This window comes from Mustela nivalis (assembly GCF_964662115.1).
Source record: "Mustela nivalis genome assembly, chromosome: 6".
Classification (NCBI taxonomy): Eukaryota; Metazoa; Chordata; class Mammalia; order Carnivora; family Mustelidae; genus Mustela; species Mustela nivalis.
Genome location: NC_139025.1, coordinates 108,910,583 through 108,932,438, shown reverse-complemented (window position 1 = coordinate 108,932,438; position 21,856 = coordinate 108,910,583). Strand labels below are relative to the sequence as shown.

The window sequence follows — 21,856 nt, the reverse complement described above, 5'->3', positions numbered from 1 at the left end:
TTATATAGAGTGATATACCTAATAACATAGCAAAATAACTGTGTTTACAAGTTATTTTCAAAATTAGTCATTTTCTTGGAATTAGCCATGTGTTTATTAGTATATTTTGGCACTAGAATATCCCTACATTATATTTTTGTTTTTAGTAATATCAAATAGAAATTGTGGTTGAATTTTAAAAGGTGACCTGTGATTCCTTTTACTCTTCTTACTGTTCTCATTTTCTTACATACTTTTAAAAAGAATTAGATTGTTTTGACTGTTATTGCACAGTATCTCAATTTTTATTTTTATTTTTTAATTAAAGATTTTTATTTATTTACTTGACAGAGATCACAAGTAGGCAGAGAGAGAGAGGAAGGGAAGCAGGCTCCCTGCCGAGCAGAGAGCCCTATTGCCAGTCTCGATTCTAGGACCCTCAGATCCATGACCTGAGCTGAAGGGAGAGGCTTAATCCACTGAGCCACCCAGACACCCCTCAATTTTTATGTTTAAAAAAAACTTCTGTAATCACTATTATAGACCTCATATGAGGAACCATGTCTTCTCTTAAATCCCCTTGGGATTTTAAGATTATCATAGCTTTTCTGTTTTATTTGTTTTCATTAATATATAGCATAACAGCAAAAGGTTTGCTATTATATTCTTTTTTTTTTTAAGATTTTTAAATTTTATTTATTGAATAGAGAGAGAGATCACAAGTAGACTGAACAGCAGGCAGAGAGAAAGCAGGGGAAGCAGGCTCCCCACCAAACAGGGAGCCTGATGCGGGGCTCGATCCCAGGACCCTGAGATCATGACCTGAGCCGAAGGCAGAGGCCTAACCCACTGAGCCACCCAGGTGCCCCAGATTTGCTATTATATTCTAATTGACCCTACTTCACAATGAATTTCTGGAAAAACACATTGGTAGATTTATTTTATAAGTCTGTAAAATCATACAATAAAAGTGGTGTTGGGATTTATTTGTATATTAACTTAAAATTGATTGTAGCCTTGGAGTGTTAACTAAACAAATACCATTACTCCACAAATAAAATTGAGTAAAGAAACTGTTGAAGAGACACATGGATAGCTTTGGTTATCTAACATAGCCATCTCCAGTCCAATTTCTTTCATCAAATTATTTATTGAATCACCTTATAGCAGATGGCAGTCCTGCCAAGTTTATTGTCTTTCCCTTATTTATAACAGTGTTGGGATTTGATATTTGTAAAGTACATTTTACTTGCTAGGATAAAAAACTTGATTTCAGTGCTCCTAAAGGGGTGTGTGTGTGTGTGTGTGTGTGTGTGTGTGTGTGACAAAGAGAGAGAGAGAGAGATTCCCTGTGCTCTTCCTTCCAACTTTATGTATGTCCCTTTTTCATAAGGGTAGATACCAAGCAGAGTGGTTGTAGTGTCTTGTTTTTCTTATCAGCTTTTACTGCAGGGATATCCTAACCACTCTTCACTCCATTCTTTGTATTGTCTGCCTTCTTCCTTTCATTCTTTCTGTGCTCAATAGACTCCCCACTACTATCTGAAATATTTTCCCAGTTCCAGAGCTGTTTGTCACTTTACTCAGGTCTCAGCATCAGGTGGCAGTCATTGGTGACAGTGGCAAGTAGGAAAAGATGGAACTGGTCAGCAGCTTTTCTCCTTATTCACTCCTTGTACCTCCTGGCAGATCTTCCCGGAGTCTAATCAAACCATGGGTAGTACTTTGTGTTACACGAACTCTGTACTCTTTTGGGCCCACGTGGGAGGAAAAAACCCAGATGTTTAAGAGTATAGAAAAGTCATTCCCCTCCCCCACCAAAGTCTGTTTCCAGTTTTTGCTAATGGATAAAAACCTCGAGGTTTATAGGACTCTGTACTAGGAGAATAAAAGAAGAGGTAGGATAGAAGTTGTGAAGTAGTTTTATGATCAACTCAAGAGAATACTTCTGAGCAAAAACTAAAGACGGTAGCAACAGAGAGGAAGCAGATAGACTAATATCTGAGTTCTTCATAGAAAAGAGGATACTGCTGTATGTTAAACTTTACCAGGAAGTTTGCTTGCTTCTCCAAGAATTTTGCTCTCTGACACCTCAGAAACTCAGTTTTTACCTCTTATTCCTTCTCCAGAGTCCTACCTAGCCTCTTAAGGAACTGCCTGTGTATGTAGTGACTTATGATTTGATTTTAGTTACTTTTCCTATTAAATGAGAAGGTAGCGAATTGTTATCTTAAATTTATAGACCCTTGTGTTTTTTATGTAAAAAATTTAATGTTCTTTACTGGAAAATATTAAAAATAGTATGTATACCTATTGAAACTGGGCCTGTGGAATCAAAATATATATTAGACTGTATTTAATTGATTCTATATAAAAAAGCTGGTATGTAAGAGAATCTGTATATAAAATACTGAAAAAAAGCAAAAGGTTATTTAAATCTCTATATTAAATTATTGATTAACCCTTTTATTAATCTTGTTGACTAGAAATAGAATAATTTATTAGAAAGTTAAAACTCTAAGTATTTTTTTTTTTATCCCCAGGGGATAAAAATATATGTTTATAAAAAATAAAAATTTATAAAAACAAAAACAAACAAAAAAAAACTCTAAGTATTTTTACCACTCAGTGATTGTTAAGCTTTCTCTTACATCTAGTAGTTTAATCTTTTAATCGAGGTACTAGCTTTTCTAAAAATTGTTGACATTGGAATTCATAGACTAGAAATGGGAAGATAGAAAATACATGGCAGGGATGGTACAGATGTATCTTAATAGGAATGTTTTCTTCCTAATCACTGTATTGCAACTGTATTCTATTTTCCTATTGATAAATAGTTCTTTAGATTTTTATCAATTTGTCTAAATTTTGGTCAGTTTGTACAGTTCTGTATTATTTTCTGTGTATGATTTCTTTTTTTCTGCTTACCTTGGTCTTATGGCTGAAGCTTTGGAAAGTTTATTATTCCTTTCATATTTCTGTTTGTACAGCCATTGTCTTCAGCAGAAAGGAGTCATTGATGTTGAAAGATGACTCTTGACTTTGTCAGTGCCAGCCACGACCTTCTCAGAGACTGGATATGTTAACAATAAAACTATAGAGCTCTGAGTTTCAAACCACGCCAAATCCTTGTTAGTCTTTAGCATCCTTTGAATCCCCCTGCCATGTCCAGTATCACTGATATGTCACACTCCTTAGCTGTTGGCTTAATTATCATCTCTTTTAATTTCATTAAATCTTTGCTCTTCTTTTACACTGTGGGAGTAATTAGTGTCACTTGATGAAAATTGAGTATGTGTTTTCACAGAATTTCATGTATCTTTTAAAAATCTTGTCTGTGATGTTTTCTATAGCAAGCACTTATCTTTTTTTTGTATTTTCTTTTACGGGTGTATGTTAATAACACATAGACCTCATATTTATTTCTCATTTGATATAAGACCGTTCAGAGTCATAAAACAAATTATGGTCTGATTCTTTTCATTAGGCTATAAGTTTCTATTCTGTGTTCTGAACTTTAACTGAAAGTAAGATTACCTTCCCCCTCCCAGCCCCACCATTCTTTTTTTTTCTCCATGGATTTGACTACTCCAGGCATTTGATATAAATGGAATTGTACAGTATTTGTTCTTTTTGTGGTGGTTTATTTTACTTAACATAAATGTCTTCAGGTGCATTCAGGTGTACCGTGTGTAAGAATTTCCTTCATTTTTTTAAAAGACTTTTTTATTTATTCGAGAGAGAGACCGTGACAGGGGGGAAGGTCAAAGGGAGAAGCAGACTCCCTGCTGAGCAGGGAGCCTGGTGTGGGACTCGATCCTGGCACTCCAGGATCATGATCTGAGCCTAAGGCAGTCGCTTAACCATCTGAGCCACCCAGGCACTAGAATTTCCTTCATTTTTAAGGCTGAATAATACTGCATTTTATGTATATGTCACATTTTATTTATCCATTCATCTGTCAGTGGATACTTGAGTTGCTTATACCTTTTGGCTATTTTAAATAATGCAATAGAATAGGGGTGTACAAATATTTGAGACCCTGCCTTCAGTAGTCAATTTAAGTTTGTATTTTACTTTGGCTATGTAGTATAAAAAAACTTTACCTATATAGAAAAACAGTTGCAAATGGGAAGTATGATTTAAAAAATTAAATTTTCAGAAAATTATTTGCAGTTTCATAAGTAGTTTTTTATTATAGGATTTTGTGTGTTAGTAAGTAGCCTTTTCTTGGATTGGGTCTCATAGGAATTCTGACTGCTATTCTACAGTGTTGCTTACAAAGAAAATGCTTGGAATATAGCCCAAAGTAATTAGTGATACTGGAGAGATGGTAACAAAGTATATTTTTTGTGATATCTCCCAAACTTGTCAAAGAATCTTTCCTAAATCTAGAATTTTAGTAAGAATTATCCAGGCATGAACAAAACACTGTGTATTTTTGTTTATCATCTCTCTTTGTTTTCAAAGCTTCTGGTTCACTTGAAATTATGCCTAGAGTGTTTTCTGTAGTAGGTACCCATCTTTTTACTATTGTGTTTTTAAAAACTTTTAAAAATGTACATTAATCACTTAATACAGAAAGTACAGGTTCATAAAAAGAATAAATTAAGGTCCTACTAGCTGATTTAGTGATTAGTAAATTCTACTTTGGAAAGTGAGTCCTCTTCCTGTTTGTCACCTATCCCTTCAGTTGGCAGTTCTGTCCCTGTGGAAGAGTGAGAATCATGGCTAGTTACTGGAGAATTTGTGGTATTTAACTCACTACAGACCACATTCTCATCTAAATCACAGAGGATGTCAAGGAATTTTTTTTTTTTTTTTTTTTTTTTTAAAGAAAAGGAGGTTCTAAACTTAGTAGAATGTTGTCTTTGGAACATCTTGAGTTTTCTTATGAAAGCATGAAGAAAAGTCAGCTGTTCGTGTTTGTAGAAAACTTGGAAAGGGTTGGGAAAGCATACACTGCTTGGGGTCAAGGATGAAAAGGACTGGTCCTTGAAACAGCAAAGGGAGAGATACCTAGATTGAGAGGTCTCTAGCTCTTTCAACTTTTTCTAGGGAGTGGCAGGAAGGTGAAAATAATGGAGCCAAACCTTCAGAAGGTACATTAAAGAACACAATAAATTGATTTTTTGTTAATCCTTTTTCACTTTGAGTTATCCTTTGCAATTTTCATAAGAGTAGATCTACTTGGGGCTCGTGGGTGGCTCAGTCATTAAGCATCTGCCTTAGGCTCAGGTCATGATCCCAGGGTCTTGGGATGGAGAGCCCCACATCAGGCTCCCTGCTCAGCAGGAAGCCTGCTCCCCCCCTCACCCACTCTCCCTGCTTATGTTCCCTCTCTCGCTGTGTCTCTCTCTGTCAAATAAATAAATAAAATCTTTAAAAAAAGAGAGAGAGAGACAGTAGATCTACTCATTTAAAATCAGATTTTAGAGGAGATTTTACTAGGATGAGTTGTCACTACATTTTTATTAGTTTTAATGTAAATAACATTGATTTGTTATGATTTGGTATAGTTTGATTTAATTTGATACCTTCAGTTAAGAATATCTAGTCAATGTCGTACTAGAAACTAATTTTATTAACTTGACTTAATTTTATTAACTTAATAAAATTAAAATTTTGTTAACTTATTAACATTTTTCCAAATTGCTTCATTCTTTTTTTTTTTTTTAAATAGAGAGGGAGATGGGCAGAGGGCAACAGGGAGAGAATCTTAAGTAGCCTCCATACCCAGTGCAGAGCCCAGTGTGGGGCTTGATCTCACAACCCTGAGATCATGACCTGATCCAAAATCAAGAGTCAGCCGCCTAACCAACTGAACCACCCAGGCTCCCCAACTTGCTTCATTTTCTAAGGCTTATCCATAAGAACTAAATTCTTCATATTTTCATGTAGACAGCACTAAACTATAGAAAGTTGGGGGTTTTATCTACTTTTAGAAGTAGCAGTGGATGTGACAGAAATGTGGAGACCTAGATATGCCCTATTTTGAAGCCTCCAAAGATGTTTTGGTTCTGAAAGTCTGCATTGTTCAAAAGGAGTTGTATGGAGCAGTGATGAATACTTTCTGAGGTAGCTTATTTTCTTCAGATTTCTGAGACAAGAATTGGTTGGTACACAGTGAGTTCCATACAAATGCAAATACTACTTGCTGACTTGTACTCTCTGCCATACTGTATGAAAACAAATCCATCATAGCCTTTTGGATTTATATCTTTCACTTTCTTCTCTCCTTAGGTATGGATGAACGAGGAGGTACAACATCTTGGGGAACAAGTGGTCAACCAAGCCCCTCTTATGACTCATCTAGAGTAAGTTCATTCACCAACCCTTGATTAAAACTATAAAGTAATTTGGCAGAATAAGTAAGACTTTTCATATATGAGCTCTGTTTCTTAAGAGAAATAAATATTAACATATTTACATGGGAATACCATAGAATATGTAGTACCCTTGTGGTAGATTTAATTTTTTTTATATTTTAATTTATTATCATACTTTGGGAGTTTATTTTATTTCTTATAATGAAGGAAATGTTCTTGGTGTTATTTCTATACCTGGATTGCCTGCAGTACTCTTTACTAAAGTTGGAAGAATTTGGAATGCCTCACTAAGTATTCTTACCATACATAGTCATTTTTCTTTCTGTATTGTTTTCTTCATGTATTACCTTTAGAGAGATGGCACTGACTTTCCAAATACCAGTTTCTAGTCTTTCCTCTGTCGTTCTTGTTCCAGTAGTAGTCATCAGCCATTTATACCAGGGACTCTATAGCCCTGTCTCTTGGAAGCATATCAAAACCGACATAACAGATGACATTTCTTGGTTGGCAGTTAAGAGAAAATAGGACCAAGCTAGTGTTTTATGCTTGGAAAGGTCAAAAGGTTAGAACTTTTTTTTAAATCAATAAACAAACAATAAATCCCCCAAAAGTTTAAAATAATAAGACTGAAATATTAAAAATTAGACCAAAGAATTATCAGTAAAATTAAACTCTGTTCCCAGAATCCACAGTAAATTCGTGAGGTTAAGGGATAATTTTTCAAAAATGTTATGCTTTGCATGAACAGTGAATTATTTACTTCTCTTAGAATTAACCAGTAGAAGATGGAGAAGCATAAAATTTATGGATACTTAATACTGGAAGCAAATTGGCATAAATGGAAGGAAACAGTATGTGATTGGAGTTCTTAGTGTCCATATGGGTTATGCTGCTTTGTATTAAAAAAGCGCTAAGTTAAAACATGTGGTTTGTTACTCTCTTTGGCTGTAGCCTATGTTTAATTTATTTTAAATACTTTGGGAAGAAACAAAATAGTCATGTAGAATCCAAAAAGATACATAGAGAGACAATTAAACATGGTTTTTAGTGTTTTCCTTTTGGGACTCAGTGCTGAGAAAGCTGGATTGTAGTGTAAAGAGCACTGTCTCGGGCACCATAAGACTTGGGTTTACTGTCAACTCTGTGGTGAAATCTCGGGCACCTTGTTTTATCTTGGGGATAGTTGAACTGGTTGATGTCCAAATTTCCTTCCTTTAAAAGTTTTTGATGCTTTAAATAATATGTGAATAGGAAAGGTAGGTTTCCTGTTTTAATTGCTAAGTATGAATTTTATTTTATTATAGTGGAGAACAGAATACTGTTTATTAATATTGGATTATTTTCTTTCAAAGTCTTGAGTTAATGTGTGATAACATTATTTCTTAAAATACATTAAATGGTGCCTTTGTACCTTATGTTTCCTTTCAGACTTCAATTTCTTTTCTTACTTGAGTGCTAAATAGGATTCTAGGAAAAGGGAACATAATAGTATATCCAAACATTTACATATTTCATGACTGTGAAATTAAGTTTACCTCTAGAGATGGACTTCAAAGCAAATCTTCCTTTTCTGTTTTGCTATTTGATAGATAGGTGAATATGAAATGCTATTTTTTACTCTTAATTTTTTGAGTGTGTATTGTATGCATTGTAAATTGATTTAATAGTAAACTAGTTTTCTCTTTAAAAACCCAGATTAATCTTTAGCTATTCCTAGTCTACCATACAATATATATATATATATTTTTTTTTTTTCCCTTTTTCTTCTTACCAGTCTACTGAGATATCAGATAGAGTAGTGATTTAATGCTAGCATTTATTTTTATTCTCATTGAAATCTACTCTTCCACTCACTTTGCTTCTTCTGTCCTGGTCATGATTTTGAACTAAAATGGTTTAGTTATCTAGTTAAGAAGTTTATGTTTCATTTATAATTTCAATCACTTAAACTCCCTGAACTCTTTTCACCAGGGAAAGACATTTATGGTTATCTTTGAAGCTGCCCTCAGCACTCCTTTATAGGAATGTTACCAACTTTCTGAGTTTAATTGTTAAATGTCATCTTTTAAGTTGACTATTTTTTTTCACAATCATAAGTATAGGTGGATATAATTTTGTTAATAAGAATCTCGGTTTACCAAAGTATTTATTCTACTGAGTATCATAGTATCTTCAGTTTTTTAAATTCAGGAGTAAATACCGATATTAGCTATAAATGAAATTTGATGCATTGTAAAATTATTAATAAGTCAATGTAAACTTTAATGAAATTGCAGATATTTTTGTAGAAATTATATTAGTGACATTTATTTAGACTTTACCAGTATAAATAATAAATTTCCATCACAGCAAGTTGCATCATTTAAAAAATAATTTAGTTTTACATTCCTGATAGAAGATTTTTTTATTTTACTTTTTGTAAAGTTTGAAAATACTTAATAGGCCACAATAAAAAGTATGTAAACCTGCAGAATGAGTACTTTGGTGGGGTTATAAAGTATATGATTTTAGTTTTGTTGGATTCAACTGAGTTGCTGTTCTCCCTCCCTCCCTGTCTCTCCACCCCCACGCTAAAACTGTAAGGGGGAAAAAGAATCATTTTTTGTGTTACTGTATTATTTGGCACATGAACTCTATTAAATACTACTCTATTAATGTATTTCAACCCTGCATTTTACTGTATAAGATTGGTTACACCAAATCATGTAGGTTGAACTTAATATCTGTTTAACAACGTTTTAAAGGGAATTTTTGCTTTGTATGCTTTTTGCCTAATTGGAACTGGCTTTAAATCTAACAAAGAGGGGCGCCTGGGTGGCTCAGTGGGTTAAAGCCTCTGTCTTTGGCTCGGGTCATGATCCAAGGGTACTGGGATTGAACCCCACATCAAGTTCTCTGCTCAGCGGGGAGCCTGCTTCCCTTCCTCTCCCTCTGCCTCCCTCTCTGCCTACTTGTGATCTCTGTCTTTCAAATAAATAAAATCAAAAAAAATATTTAAATCTAACAAAGATAGCATTCTGCTCTAATAACCTTGATATGTAAATGAGGTCTACCAGAGTTCTCTGGTTAAGAGGCCACAACTTCTCATCAATGTAATTAGTCTTATATATATTCTCTCAGAAGCAGGAAAAGTCAGTCCAGTCTGCCCTATTTTTCCCAAATTCACAAGTTAAGTAGCCTTACAGTATGCAGGTGATTTGTTGAGGTCTGGTTATCAGAACTATCCATAGCACATGAATCAAGAAAGAATTTTTGATAGGCAGACACAGAAACAAATGCTGTACCTAATAGTGGTTACAGAAGAAATGGTAGACATGCTTAGCATTCTTAACAAAATGTGGAGATGAGACAACCAAGTTTGAGACACTCATAAGGAAGTAAGAGCATTTGTGGCATGTACCTCAAATCTCTCTACCTTTGTTAGAGACGTGGTTTCTGCACTGTTGACCTACTGCCTGCCTTTGCAGAACAACATACACAAATGAACAGAAAAAGCACCATCATGGTGTGAATAGCACTTATTTTCAGAAATATGTGAGAAGTCGTGTTTGAGGTTAAAGCACCAGAGATTGAATAGAGCAGTTAAGATCTCAAATAGTTTAGATGTGGGCAAGATGTATAGTTCCTTCTTTCCCTTAGTTTTTATCTTTTCCTGCAAACAAGTGTTTTCTATATTTGACATTGCACCAGGCATAAAGGGCAGAGAATACCATGATTTTTGTTATTTACCATCACATCAGTGCTTAATTCCACTTCCAGACTTAATTCCAGTTCCCCCCTCCCCTTTAGAAGGCAGTGGTCAAGACCATAGACTCTGGAGCCAGAATGCCTGGGTATGAATCCAATCTCTGCCACTTACTACCTGTATGATTGTGGACAAGTTACCTAAATCTGCTGTGCCTCAGTTCACTCATCTGTAAAATGGGGGTAATAACTACTTTATAAGGTTGTCATGAGTTTTAAATGCATGTAAATCTATTTTTAAATGAGATAAGTCTGTGTAAAGTGCTTAGATCAGTGTCTGCTACATAGTGGTGTGTAAGTGTTGGCTTTAATCTTATGTATATCAGAATTTATTAACTAGATCTATATGTAACAATCAACCAAATTTAAATGAAGGAATACATTTGCAGATGTGCTACTTCCTAAGTGTAATGAGTAAGAAGTATTTGCTGTTTCTGTTGTGGCCGAATATACTTCCCTTTAGATTTGTGAAAGGAATAGATAAAATCTATTTCCTTACCCTGTCAACTATCTATTTCTTTCTTAGGAAAGCAGAAGTCCTGTGATAAACTTAGATATAAAAGTTTTACTCTAATACAAGGCTTTTTACATAATGGATGTTCTATACATGTTTGCTGAATATAATCAAATTTGGGAAGAATTGTTAGATTTACTAAATTAATTGTGTCTGGAGATGGAGAAGAATCAAAGTTGATTTATGATGAAGCTCAAAGTTTGAAGTCAGTGGTGGTGGTATTAATGGTAATGGGCTTCCTTTCTCCTATGCTTAACAAATTACTGTCCTGATTAATGATACTACTTAGTGAAACATTTTATTTAAGATCACCACCTCTGGAGAATTGCACTTTGTTACTTTGGACAAGTTACTCAACCTCTTTGTGGCTCAGATTTCTCATCTCTAAAATTATCATAATTTTACACATACTTTGTTGGGTTTGAGTAAAGATGAAATGTAATAATAGCTATGAAGTATTTCATTTCATTTATTAATACAATAAATGAAAGCTGCTATTACTATTATTACCATCATTAGTATTATTCTCTCCAAATAATGAGTACTTCATTTTTCTTTTTCTTGGTTGTACTTCCTGATGTACAAATTCCATTTCTGAAATGTTGTGTGATCATTTTAGTTCATGGAAATTTCAAGGGGCTATGACATCTTGGTTTTCCTGCCCTCTCAGCTCTGCAATCCAACGTAGGCCAAGCTCAAAGTACTGAAGTACCATTGGGGTTTGCATCCTAGTGTTACGGCAGGGCTCACAGGAAATGGGAGAAGTCTTCCCACTGACATTCTTCCCTAAGATACAGAATTTTTCATTCCTCCCTTTAAAAAGTAAGAGAGATCAGTACCACTAATAGAACTTATATTTATATTTATAGGCATCAGCAGTGACTAGCAGTGACCAGCAGTTGGCATTTTAATTGTGAGCATTTTTCAGGTTATAATCTATTGTAGTTATTTTGAGGGAAAGAAGCAACATTCAGTTACATGAGTTTGACTGCTTATATTTTCAGTGGTGAAATTTCTACCATGGTTTCCCCTTCTCTGTATAAAATACGGTTTGCAGATTGAAACAGTCATGTCCGTGTTGTTCTTCCTTTCCTCCCCATTTTGCAGTATCATAGAATTTCAAAACTAGAAAATGTGCTAGCTCTCTATGTCCAGTCTTTTAATTGTATAGTTGAGAAGACTAAGAGAATTTGAAATTTGGCTAGGTTGAAATAGGTGGTGTTGATACAAAATACACATAAGATTTGGCTAGACAATTTATCTAGTTAATGACAGACTTTGGTCTAGAACTCAGATATTCCACATTCTATACAGTTACTTTTTAACACCCTTACCTTAGTATTTCCCAAGCCAAAGAAGAAGTGTCTTAAATTTTTTGCCACATACGGAAGGAATGGAAAAGAATAAGAGAAAGCTGAAGAAAAAAGAGGATCTGTGTTTGATATTTCAGAAGAGGACATGGGACATGATATAATTAAAAAAAAAAAAAAAAAAGTTTGCTAGCCTGTATAGTATATCATGAGGCAGACAAGCATAGGATTTAAGAGCTTGAACATTGAAATCAAGTTGTGTGGGTTCTATTTCTGGCACTGTTTCCTAGCTATATGACTCTAAGCAGATTTTTTCTCTTTGCCTCAAATTTTTTTTTCCTTTTCCTTTTTTCATTGATTGAAGGGAGGTGGATACTAATAGTAACTACCTTAGCAAAGTTCCAGACTCAAGCCTATTAGTGGAGAAGGGGAAAACCAGTTATGTGGTGATGAGTTGGCTTTAAAAAACTACGTTTGGCGGCTGTCTATGACTCAGCACAAAATAATTTCAGACTTTTAATCAAGAAATAAATAGTAGGTATGTTTTGAGGTCTTTTGTTTTAATATATACTCTGACTTTCTGCTACCTGTTACAGTGTGGTAGCAGGGTGAGTGTTCATCTTGTTTAAAAAGCACCAGCAGTGGTCATTTCTTTGGCTGTTTATCAGGAATATGCATGGATGGCAGCCTGATAGACCCAAGTCAGGTAGAAAATAAATATGAGAGTACAGAGATTCAGGAGTTGCTCTAGCCTTCTAAGATTCATACTCAAAGCCATAGATTGGGTACTACTTCCTTTGGATAAGGGAAACAAAAATAAGTAAAAATTCAACTAGAATGGGCACCTGGCTTTCAGATTCTATGGAAACTAAACTGAGTCTATAAGGTATTGTGAATGAGTTAAATATTACCTCTCTAGCTGCTCCTAGACCATTTCTGCCTGATGTAGCTAAAGTGACCTTTAATTCTGCCTAGCGTTCTCTCCCTTCTTAGCAGGCATTCAGTATCTTTTCATTCATGTGGCTGAGCTTGCAAACAGCCATTCTATAGTTGGGTGGATAGCAAGTTGGAGATGAGATAATAGAGCCTCATCTGTGTGCTATTTATACATAATACACAGAGGTTCTTCTGACCCTAAGAAGGGTTATACTGGTTATACTGGCCAGAGTATACTGGAGAGACTGATGAGTATTTCATTTACATTTGACCATAGAGGCCTAGGAATATCTAGGGATAGAGAGAACCTGTAATTTCCTTCTCCCAGTATAGCACAGTGGTCTGAGAGCTACCTTTGTAAATAAGGATGGTAATGTTGTCCTTCTGCTTTTTAAGGAACATGAGCTTACTTTGGTGCCCCAGTTTTAAGATGATGAGATTTATAGAGGCACTCAATTTCTCCATCATTAATAGAGAACAAAGTATATCTTAGAGTTCAGGAAATAATGGTTAGAAATACAAGTCATTTTTCCCTAAAGAGTTAAATAAATTATAAAACTTTAACTCTTAAGGCAGCAGTGAAGAAGCTATAATTGTTTGGCAACAAGTAGTTAATTATCAAATTAATTTCATTGGTTATAGGAGATAAAGAGATTACTTTTGGTGATTGGGAAAGAGTGAAGAGGAAGTGTTTGAGTAGATCATTGTAGGACAAACAGTATTTGTATGAATAAGATTAAAAGGAAGACAGCTTTTGGAAGTGTGGAATGATGGGACCACAAGTACAGAGCCCTCAGAGTCACGAAATTCAGTAAAGAGTAAATGATCTTGCTATATACGCATATAATGTGATAAGGCACGTAACCTTAGAAACATAGTCTGTCCTTTGGCAAGTTAGAGAGCCACTTAAAAATAAATTTTTAGGGAGGGAATGACACAAAGGATTTTGTGAAGATCAGTATATTGTGGAATGAGGGATGGATCCAAAGTAAAAGAGTGACAAGAAATAGGATGATCTGGAAAAATACTACTACATAGGCCTACTTGCGATGAAATGAGACAGATTAGGATGATAGGTTCAAGACCACAAAATAATGGAAAGAGGAGTGGTGTCTCAAAGGGGAAAAGAAAAAAAAAAAAAAAAACCAAAACTGGCACATTGGCAACTGAGGAAGATATAAAATTGTATATATTCACTCTTCCCACAGAATGATGACTCCTGAATTAAACTCCCGTGTTTTATTCAGGTTTGACAAGGTAGCTGCAGTTGTGTGATGCAACTACCAGATTGGTTATAATAGTTTCCCTTATAAATAGGAAAATCCAGTTGTGTGAATAAAAAAATAAATTTTTACTCATTGTCCTCCATTGATAGCATTGATGGGTAATAAAGTTTAGTGCTACTTTCTCTTCTTTAGAGTAGATATTTTCTCTAGTTGTTTATTGTTTGCTATTGTTTTTATTTTCAAAGGGGAAATGGTGTAGGTTTTATAGCTACTACAAGTTCAAATGCAATAATTAGAAAGGACACACAAATTTTGAAATAGTATTTTATGCCTCTTGATCTCAGGTACAAAACACGAGATGAAGCAGTTAAATAGCAAAGCAAGACAGGAGGGACAGAGAATTAAAGTAAGTGTTTTCTATATATTGCATCTATGTTCCCATTAATCTCTGTTTTGTTATGTAACTGCTCCTTCTGAATGTTCTGAATGTGAAGAAAAACTATGGATGAGAAAAGGGTGCATTTTAAAGTTAGGTTTAAATAAACCCATGAGGGAAAATGTTGTGTGTTACTCTTTCTATTCAAAACAACACCTGCCTATAATTTGTAATCTTAGTTCTTAGATAAGGAAAATATTGGGTTAGGATGATGTAAGCTCCTTTAAATCTCTTGCTATCATATATTTAAAATGAAAGAAATCACACAGCTATCAGGTTGTCTACTTTTCCATTTTAAGATCTAGGCAGACCTATTTTTTTCATTTACCTGTTCTTCCAGGGATAGTATGCAATCAGATACTGTCACATAGCTTTTGGAACCAGCCTTTATGTCGGTTTGTCACCTCACTGTTTTACCTAACTTTGCATGCCTGTCATATAACATCTTTATCAGGACTGATCTTTACAGTTCTTACTTTAAAATCTTATCATTATTTAGTCTAAAATTTTCTTTCAATTAACGTATAATGTATTATTTGTTTCAGGAGTACAGGTCTGTAATTCATCAGTCTTACACAATTCACAGCACTCACGATAGCACATACCCTCCCCAGTGCCCATCACCCAGACACCCCATCCTTCCCACTCCCCTCCCCTCCAGCAACCCTCAGTTTGTCCCTCTCTGGTTATGTCTTGTTTCATTTTTCCCTCCCTATTTAATCTTTAAATTAACAGATGAGGGGCACCTGGGTGGCTCAGTGAGTTAAAGCCTCTGCCTTCGGCTCCGGTCATGATCCCAGGGTCCTGGGATCGAGCCCCACATCGGGCTCTCTGCCCAGCGGGGAGCCTGCTTCCTCCTCTCTCTCTGCCTGCTTCTCTGCCTACTTGTGATCTCTGTCTGTCAAATAAATAAATAAAATCTTTAAAAAAATTGATTAATTAACAGATGAAAGTCAAAACTTACTACTCTTTGAATATCTCCTATGTCCCTTTTTGTAATTGTTGAGGTCTTATTTCTAGCAGCTTTTTAAATTTTCTATAGATTCACATATTTCTTATCCATAAGAACAGAATGGAAGGTAGATTTGGGCTGGATACCTTTCTAGGTCCACTTAGCCTATTTTTTGTTAAAAGCAGTAATCATAACTATCATTTGTTACAATATCATTTAAAACCTTTCACATGTTCCCTATTTTAAGCTTCACACCAGCTACCAAAAAGCCATTTTAAAAATCCTGTCCATTTTAGAGGTGAGGAAATTGAGGTTCACAGAAGGTGAATAACTTAACAGATATTAAACATCCAAGACTAGTAGCCAGGCAGTAGGGCTCTTAAGTTAGTCTTCCCTTCTACCATATAACTTGCCAAAGTATACAAGAAACCCGGAAACAGTTGTTATTCCTCCTGTTCAGGACTTTAAAGACAGATATTCTGCAAGTTTTAAGATGATGGTACTGTCATTATTTCTTAGAAAAATATTATTTGCATTTTATACTTAAAAAATATAAGTTCTAGAATCAATTAGGTGAGTTTCCTTCCTGGTTCACCGCTATATCTGACCTTGGAAAAGATAAGATGCTTAATTCTGAGCCTCAGATTTCTCATCGGCAAAGGGATTTATCTTGTAATGAGTGTGTGAGAATTAACACAAGAAGTTTTAGAAAGCACAATATCTGGAATTTATTCAGTAGTCTGCAAGTGTTCCTCCTCTTACATTCAGTGTCATGAAAAATTACAGATCCATTTTGATACAAAGCTTCATAGGAATTACACAACTCTGAGAGGCTCCTTAGAGAGGTCACTATTCCTGGAGTATGTACTGAACAAGATGAGGGACCTGCTGCAGTTTTTAAATGACCAACAAGAGGTTCTGTAGGTCAAGAAAAGTGAATTGTTCACAAAATTGGAACTATTGGAAAAGTTTATTGCATTATAGATTTTGGGATTTAGAGATTATTGGGAAAAAATTGGGCAGCCCGGATTTTTATGAATATAGATTCTTGGTAATCTATGTTCTTACAATAGGATGTATAAACTTCAGTTCCTCAAATTTGTTTGAAGGGGTATCTACCCCACAAGGTAGTTATGAGACGTAAATGAGCTTGTGTATGTCAAAGACTTAGCATGAGAGATTAATTTTAATTCCTTTTGTTATGTACTTTTGTCATATATTCTAACATTTTTATTTTGCAAATAACAAGTTTGGAGTGTTTTTCAATGCATTGAGCTGATACTTAAACCTTTGTGCTGTCAAATGGAATAATTACTTTCATGTGGTTTTATATTATAATGTGCTACTTTTTGCATGGAGCAGATCTTTTTCTTGGTGTTTAATATAAGAAGTTACTTAGTGGTTAGCAAGAAAGTATCATCTGTCCTGTAGGCAATTATCTGCTCTGTATTGGTGATACCATTACATCTCATTGAGTTTATAGTTTTCTGAGTTCTTGCTCTTTAAATATTATTCTTGATTTCCCATTAACTTTACCTTACTCTCTTAGATCACTTTTTACTCAGAATCTTTTTTCACAATTTGGAGTTCTGCAGTCTTCTCTTGGGCTTGTACTCTTTGTAGGCTGTTCACATGGAATGCTTTTTTTGCTCAGTTCTTTCATTCATGCAGCATTTATTGAGATTCCATAATTTTCTGGTCTCTGGAATAGGTAAACAAAACAAAATGATGAGTCCATACTGTCTGGGCAAATGAGTGTTCATTCTCATGGGAAAAACAGTTTATTATACTATATGGTGACAAAAGTTATGATAATGATGACCCAAGGAGAGTAGATGCACAGAAATTGAAGCAGAGTTTGGTTATGAAACCTCTAGGGCATATCAGTCGAAAATGGTAGTCTGTTTTATAATACAAAGAACAAAGGACTCAAACCCGGAGACTTCTTCCTTTAGACAAGTGAGTTTGATCAAATGTTACTTATGCTGGACATTAGTTCATAACATGTAAAACAAAAATTTTCATCAAGATCATGGTTTTTCAAACTGTGCTTAATAAGATATTAGTAAGTAATGTGTAAATAGAGAGCTCATAGTCCAATATATTTATGTAATGAGTTAAACAAAATTAGACTCCTTTGTTGGATTTATCAGTTTTAAATAAAGTATTGTAAATTATAATTCCTTAAGAAAGGAATAGAATACACTTATCACAGTTTTTTCCCCACCATGGAATCCTTCCGCATTACTTATGAATTGAGTTTGATTGCTAGTAATAGTCTCAAGAAATAGTATATTAGATGAGATACATTTAATCATTAATTTAGATATGTGATCCATTGTGAGTTCATTTTTGTAAAAGGTGTAAATTAAGGGTTAAATGTGTTTTTTTTTTAAATAAAGCTCTCCAGTTTTGTTACCATCATTTATTGAATAAGATTATCTTCCCCGTTGAATTCTCTTGTTTTCTTTGCTAAAAATCAATTGGCCATGTATGTGAGGGTCAATTTCTGAACTCTCTTTTGTTCTACTGATTTTTCAAAGTCTTTACACCAATACCATAGCATCTTGATTACTGTACCTTTAAAATAAATCTTCAGGGGTGCCTAGTTGGCTCAATCAGTTGGGCAACTGACTCTTGGTTTTGGCTCAGGTCATAATCCTTGGGATGGTGGGATCAAGTACAATGTCAGACTCCATACTTGGCAGTGGGGAGGAGGGTTCCTGCTTGGGATTTTCCCTCCTTCTCTCTCTGTCCCCCCCACCAAGTGAATGAATAAATCTTTAAAAAACAAATTAATAATAAAATAATCTTCATGTCAGGCAGTGTAAGTTCTCCACCATTGTTATTATGTTTCAAAATTGTTCTGCAAATTCTAGGGACTTTGCATATAATTTGATAAATTTTAAACCTGCATATCAGTTTTTAAATATTTTATTTATTTGAGAAAGAGAGCATGAGCAGGGGCAGGAGAGTGGGAGGAGCAGAGAGAAAGGGACAAGCAGACTCCCTGGTGAGCACAGAGCCTGATGTGGGGCTCATCTCAAGACCTCAAGATCTTGAAGTGAGCTGAATTTAGACATTTAACCAACTGAGCCACTAAGGTGTCCCCTGTTTCTATAATTATGAGGTTTTGGTTGGGATTGTGTTGAATTTATAGATCATTTTAAGGGGAATTGATAACAATGTGGAGTTTTCTAATCCATGAATGTGGTATATCTCTATTCAGTTCTTTAATTTCTTTTAGTAATGTTTGTAGTTTTACTGATCAGATCTTGTATATCTTCTACTTAGTTTATCTCTTTCATAATTTTTGATTCTAGTATAAATTTTTTATTTCAGTTTCTGGGTGTTCATGTCTTATATAAATGTGACTACAACACATTTTTGTATATGGATCTTGTATCCTGCACCTTGCTAAACTCACTAGTTGTGGTAGCTCTCTTGTACATGCTGGAAGGTTTTCTATTTGGATAGTATGTCATCCGTGAATGAGAGTAACTTTTTCTTTTCCAATCAGGATTTTTTCTCTTCTTATTGAGTTGCTTATGGTATCTTCTACAGTATTGAATAGTAGTGATAAGAATGGTTAACTTTACCTTGTCCTTGAAGTTGGGAAAACTGCATTTCACCATTAAGCATGATGTTATGTTTCCTTGATGTTATTTATTAGTCTGAGGTCAATCCCTTCTATACCTAATTTTTTGAGAGTATTTATCGAAAATGGACTTTGGATTTTATGAAAATTTTTTCCACATTTATTGAAATGGTAATAAAATATTTTAGTGTGTTACTCTAGGAATTGATTACTATTTTAAATTTTAAACCAACTTTGCATTCCTGAGATAAATGGCACTGGGTTATTATATACTGTCCTTTTTATGTATTACTGAATTATTGTTAAGATGTTAAGAATTTTTATATTTGAGTAATACTGATCTGTAGGATTTTTTTTTCTGGTACTGTGTCAGAATTTGGTGTCATGCTAATATGGGGTTTGAAGAATGAGTTGAGAGGTATTATTCTTTAACTTCTTGAGGAAGATGTGTAGAATTGGTATTATTTCCTCTTTAAATGTTTGGTAGAATTTATCAGTTAAGATATGTGAACCTGGAGTTTTTTCTGGGGATGATTTTTAATTACAATTTCAAATTTGTGAATAGATAAAGGACTACTCAAGTTACTTCTTGAGTGAGCTTTATTAGTTCATATATATATTTTTTAGATTTTATTTATTTATTTGACAGAGCTCACAAGTAGGCAGAGAGGCAGGCAGGGGTTGGGGGGAAGCAGGCTCCCCACTGAGCAGAGAGCCCAATGTGGGGCTCCATCCCAGGACCCTGAGATCATGACCTGAGCTGAAGGCAGAGGCTTTAATTCACTGAGCCACCCAGGTGCCCCTAGTTCGTATATTTTAAGAAATATGTCCATTTGTCCATTTTATCTAAGTTGAATTTATTGGCATAAAGTTTGTAGCATTTGTTATCTTTTAAATATTTGTGTTAATTATCTTTTGAAATAATCAACAAAGTACCGCAAATTTAGTGTCTGTCTGAAAATAATACACATATATTGTCTCTCAGTTTCTATTTATGAGGATTGGGCATAGCTTAGTTTGGTCCTCTGCTTCAGGGTCTCTTACAAGGTTTTAAGCAAGATGCTGGTCAGAACCAGAGTTCCATCTGTAAGACCTTTGGAGAACAATCTGCTTCCAAATTCATATTTGTTTGTAGCTATTAGCAGGAAAATGCATTCTTCATTATCTTGCTAGCCAGGCCTTTCCATTGTGGCAGCTTACTTCATCAAAGCCAGCAAGTAAGGAGGTCTGCTTAGCCAGATTGAAGGCACAATATTATGGATCCTAATCACAGAAATGACATCATACACTTTTGCCATACTATTTTGGTTAGAAGCAAATTACTAGGCCAGCTCACACTCAGGGGGAATGGTTTATGTAGGGGGTATGAATACCAGAGATCACTGAGGGCTATCTTAGAGTCTACCTGGCACAGTATTTGTAGAATCTTTAGTTACAGTCCTTACCTCATTCCTGATATTATCAATGAATTGTTTCTTTTTTTTTTTTTCAATACGGCTAGAGGCTTATCATTTGACTGATGTTCGCAAAGAACTGGTTTTTGGTTTCACTGGTTTTCTCTGTTGTTTTTCTGTTTTCAGTATGTTTGACTTCTGTAACTCTTATTTTGAATTTAATTTGTTCTTTGTTTTCTAGTTTCTTTTTTTTTTTTTTTTAAGATTTTATTTATTTGAGAGAGAGATAGAGAGCGAGCATGAGGAGAGGAGAGAGGGGTAGAGAAAGAGAGAGAAGCAGATTCCCTGCCGAGCAGGAAGCCTGATGCAGGACTCCATCCCAGGATCCTGGGATCATGACCTGAACTTTAGGTAGATGCTTAACTGACTGAGCCACTCATTGCCCCTGTTTTCTAGTTTGTTTGTTTATTTCCTTTTTTTTTTTTTTTTTATTTATTCATTTGAAAGAGAGACAGAGAGAGCACACAAGCCAGGGGTAGAGGGAGAGGGAAAAGCAGACTTCCTGCTGAGCCAGGAAGGAGCCCAATTTAGGGCTCCGTCCCAGGACCTGGAGATCATGACCTTAGCCAAAGGCAGACACTTAACCTTATGAGCCACCCAGGCACCTTGTTTTCTAGTTTCTTAAGGTATAATTGAGCTCATTTATTTGAGACCTTTTTATCTCTTCTAACAGGCACTTTATTGCTGTAACTTTTCCTCTGATCATGCTGTTGCCTGCATCCTACAGCTTTTACTATGTTGAGTTTTCATTTCTTTCAGTTCCAAATATTTTACAATTTTCCTATTGATTTCTTCCCTGAATACTTACTGAGAAGTGTGTACTGTTTGATTTTGAAATATTTGGGGGATTCTCTAATGAAACTTTTTTATTGATACTTAATTTAATTCCATTATGATCAGGAAACATGCTTTAGTCCTTTGTGTAGGTTCGTATTCCTAGCTGGTATTATTTTTCTTATGATTAAAGAACTTCTTTTAACACTCTCATTGTGCTTGTCTGGTGCTGATGAGGTTTTTCATCTTCTCTGTGTCTGAAATATTCTTTACTTTTCTCTGGTATAGAGCTCTAGGTGGAGATACATCCCTCTTCCCTAGTAGTCATCAGCAGTCCTTGGATTCACTTTGTTTCCCCACTCTTCAGGGATCAGTACTCTGTGCTGTCCATGTCTGATTTCTCAAAACTGCTATTTGGTTTTTTATTGTTTCAAGTGTGAGGGTTAATCTGGTTACTGTTACTCTATCCTGTCTGGAAGTGCTAATGGAAATGAAAATGATCTGATAAGAGCCATGGATTTGCCTTGGAAGTAGAAACCCTAGGAGCAACATACATGAGTGAATGGAGAAACAAAGCCTGCACAACAGCTTTTTCTGAATAAGA

The 21,856-nt window shown here is 34.9% G+C and overlaps 1 protein-coding gene across 12 annotated transcripts in view; it reads left to right on the top strand.

The window, feature by feature from the left end:
- Window positions 1-21,856, top strand: part of TCF12 (transcription factor 12) — a 390,121-nt gene that overhangs the window by 158,458 nt on the left and 209,807 nt on the right. For 8 of the 12 annotated variants that reach the window (XM_082733805.1, XM_082733797.1, XM_082733804.1 and 5 more), the window contains one exon: window positions 6,223-6,296. In XM_082733805.1, the coding sequence (XP_082589931.1) occupies window positions 6,223-6,296 (74 nt within the window). Of the gene's footprint in view, window positions 1-6,222; window positions 6,297-14,382; window positions 14,445-21,856 lie in introns of all 12 variants that reach the window. The other 4 variants (XM_082733800.1, XM_082733810.1, XM_082733798.1 and 1 more) reach the window with 1 other exon arrangement.